This window comes from Eurytemora carolleeae, unplaced genomic scaffold (assembly GCF_000591075.1).
Source record: "Eurytemora carolleeae unplaced genomic scaffold, Eaff_2.0 scaffold445, whole genome shotgun sequence".
Classification (NCBI taxonomy): domain Eukaryota; kingdom Metazoa; phylum Arthropoda; class Copepoda; order Calanoida; family Temoridae; genus Eurytemora; species Eurytemora carolleeae.
In genome coordinates, this window is record NW_019396462.1 from 196,938 (window position 1) to 198,836 (window position 1,899).

The 1,899-nt window shown below is 36.0% G+C and overlaps 1 protein-coding gene across 1 annotated transcript in view; it reads right to left on the minus strand.

The window, feature by feature from the left end:
- Positions 1-898, minus strand: part of LOC111703738 (dynein light chain 1, cytoplasmic) — a 2,284-nt gene extending 1,386 nt beyond the window's left edge. The window contains exons 1-2 of the mRNA XM_023475774.1: positions 792-898; positions 62-192 (exon numbers count right to left, since the gene is read on the minus strand). Of these exons, the coding sequence (XP_023331542.1) occupies positions 62-192; positions 792-872 (212 nt within the window). The 5' untranslated portion in view covers positions 873-898. The remainder of the gene's footprint in view (positions 1-61; positions 193-791) is intronic.
- Positions 899-1,899: the final 1,001 nt, after the last annotated feature.

The following is a 1,899-nucleotide window of genomic DNA, read 5'->3' on the forward strand; positions in this document are numbered from 1 at the left end:
GGGGGGGGGGGGGGGGGGGGGCTTTAAATATCAAACAAGGTTTACAATCCTGGTATTATACCTGGTCTCGTGGGTAACATATGAGCCGAAGTTCCTTCCAACAATGCAATGCCAGGTTGGATTGTACTTTTTGTCAAACTCCTTCTTGATGTACGCAGCAATATCCTTCTCAATATTGTACTTCTCCAACGCCTAGACAGAACATACACTTAAAAACCTTAATTTACCTTTTAAACTTTTCAAAGGCGGAAAAAAAGATTAAAAATAACCGTTATATAATTTTCACTTTAAGTACCCCCACCCGGCCCCATACTTCCAGTGTACTACAGATTATTAATCATTACAGCAATAGATACGAAGATAAAATGAGAGAATTTTTCTCTCAATGTTTTAGCGAACAAGATATCCTATTGTTGATTTATTTTGATATTGAATAAAGCTGTTAAGAAGAAGGTTATTTATTATGCTACTTAGCGGTAAAAAGAGGTGGTAAGGCAATTGGCTATAAAAGCCGGCCTTTTATACGAACTGGTTAGGGGTCGGGCCCTGAGGTCACATGTAATAATGTGTAAGAAACTTGTGGAATATTCAGAATAAAGGAGTTCAAAATTTCATTCTGGAGAATATCATCGTTTTCATTAAAATAGAGATCTTAGAGATTTGTCAATCCCTGAAGATTTAGAATAAATAACTTAATTACCAGCAAACAAATAAATAATTTCAATCAGGAAAAGTACGATTAACGTAAAGGAAGCAAAAAAGACAAGAGTAATAATTATAAACATCTAAACCTGTGTCGCACAATCTACTGCATCTTGCTGCATCTCTTCTGACATATCAGCATTCTTGATCACGGCCTTGCGGTCAGACATTTTAAGACAATTTACGAGATCTGCAATAAAATATGTTAAAGGGGGGGGGTCCAAAAATCGTATACTAGGAAATTACCAATTTATGTTTAATGAAAACTTGAAAGACACTTATTACAATAGTATTCTAGTATGGACTATAGATCCCTCTCTCTGAAGCTGTGAAGTATAGAGTATCAGTGTGATCAATTCTGTAGCAACTAACATTCCGAACTAAGTGGATACTTGTGATTGGCTAAAAGCTAAGGTTTCTGGCAAGGTTTCTGCCGTTGCCTCCTTACCCACCACCAATCTGATTTTTATGAATATTTCACCGAGAGATGGGGTTTACTGCATATAACGCCATCTGGATGCCGGCCTCCATATTACTCTTAATTGCGCATGCGCTATACATCCAACTTATTTTTGGCCGCTTGGTCTACAGTTTCAAAGACAAGTCTCTACGCAGAAAAATATTAAAATTTCAAGAAAAAAATCAGCCATGAAAAATTACGCTTAATAATTTTAATATTTTTCAAAGTTTTATTTCGAGATGAATAATAAGAATGATGCAGTCTTTTCTGTTTTTTAATTCTGCTTATACCGCGTAGTACACTACAGAAAATTGATTTTGTAAGTTCCTTTATCAAATAGCAGACGGCTTTCTTTTCCAATTCATAGGAAAACATGGCCGAAGTAACATGGCTTTAAATACATGTGTGAGTTGTGAACTTGTAAAATGAGTGTTGTTAAGGCTGCTTCGTTGAAGCCAAATCGCACGATTAATAAATCCTGCCAGGTGGATTTAAGGCTAGATTATCTACCCTAGTGTTTCATTAGAGGTGTAAATCGTGCTATTAACGTTAAGGCCGCGATGTCTTAATAGCAGGATAAATAAATCCACCCGCACGGGTGGATTTACCCTAGATTATCTACCCTAGATCGTACGATTAGTTGGGTTTGGCTCAAATTATGAGAGAGAGAGAGAGATAGATAGATAAATAGATAGATAGATGAAAACATAAATAGAAAGAAATAAGATGAAGAATAA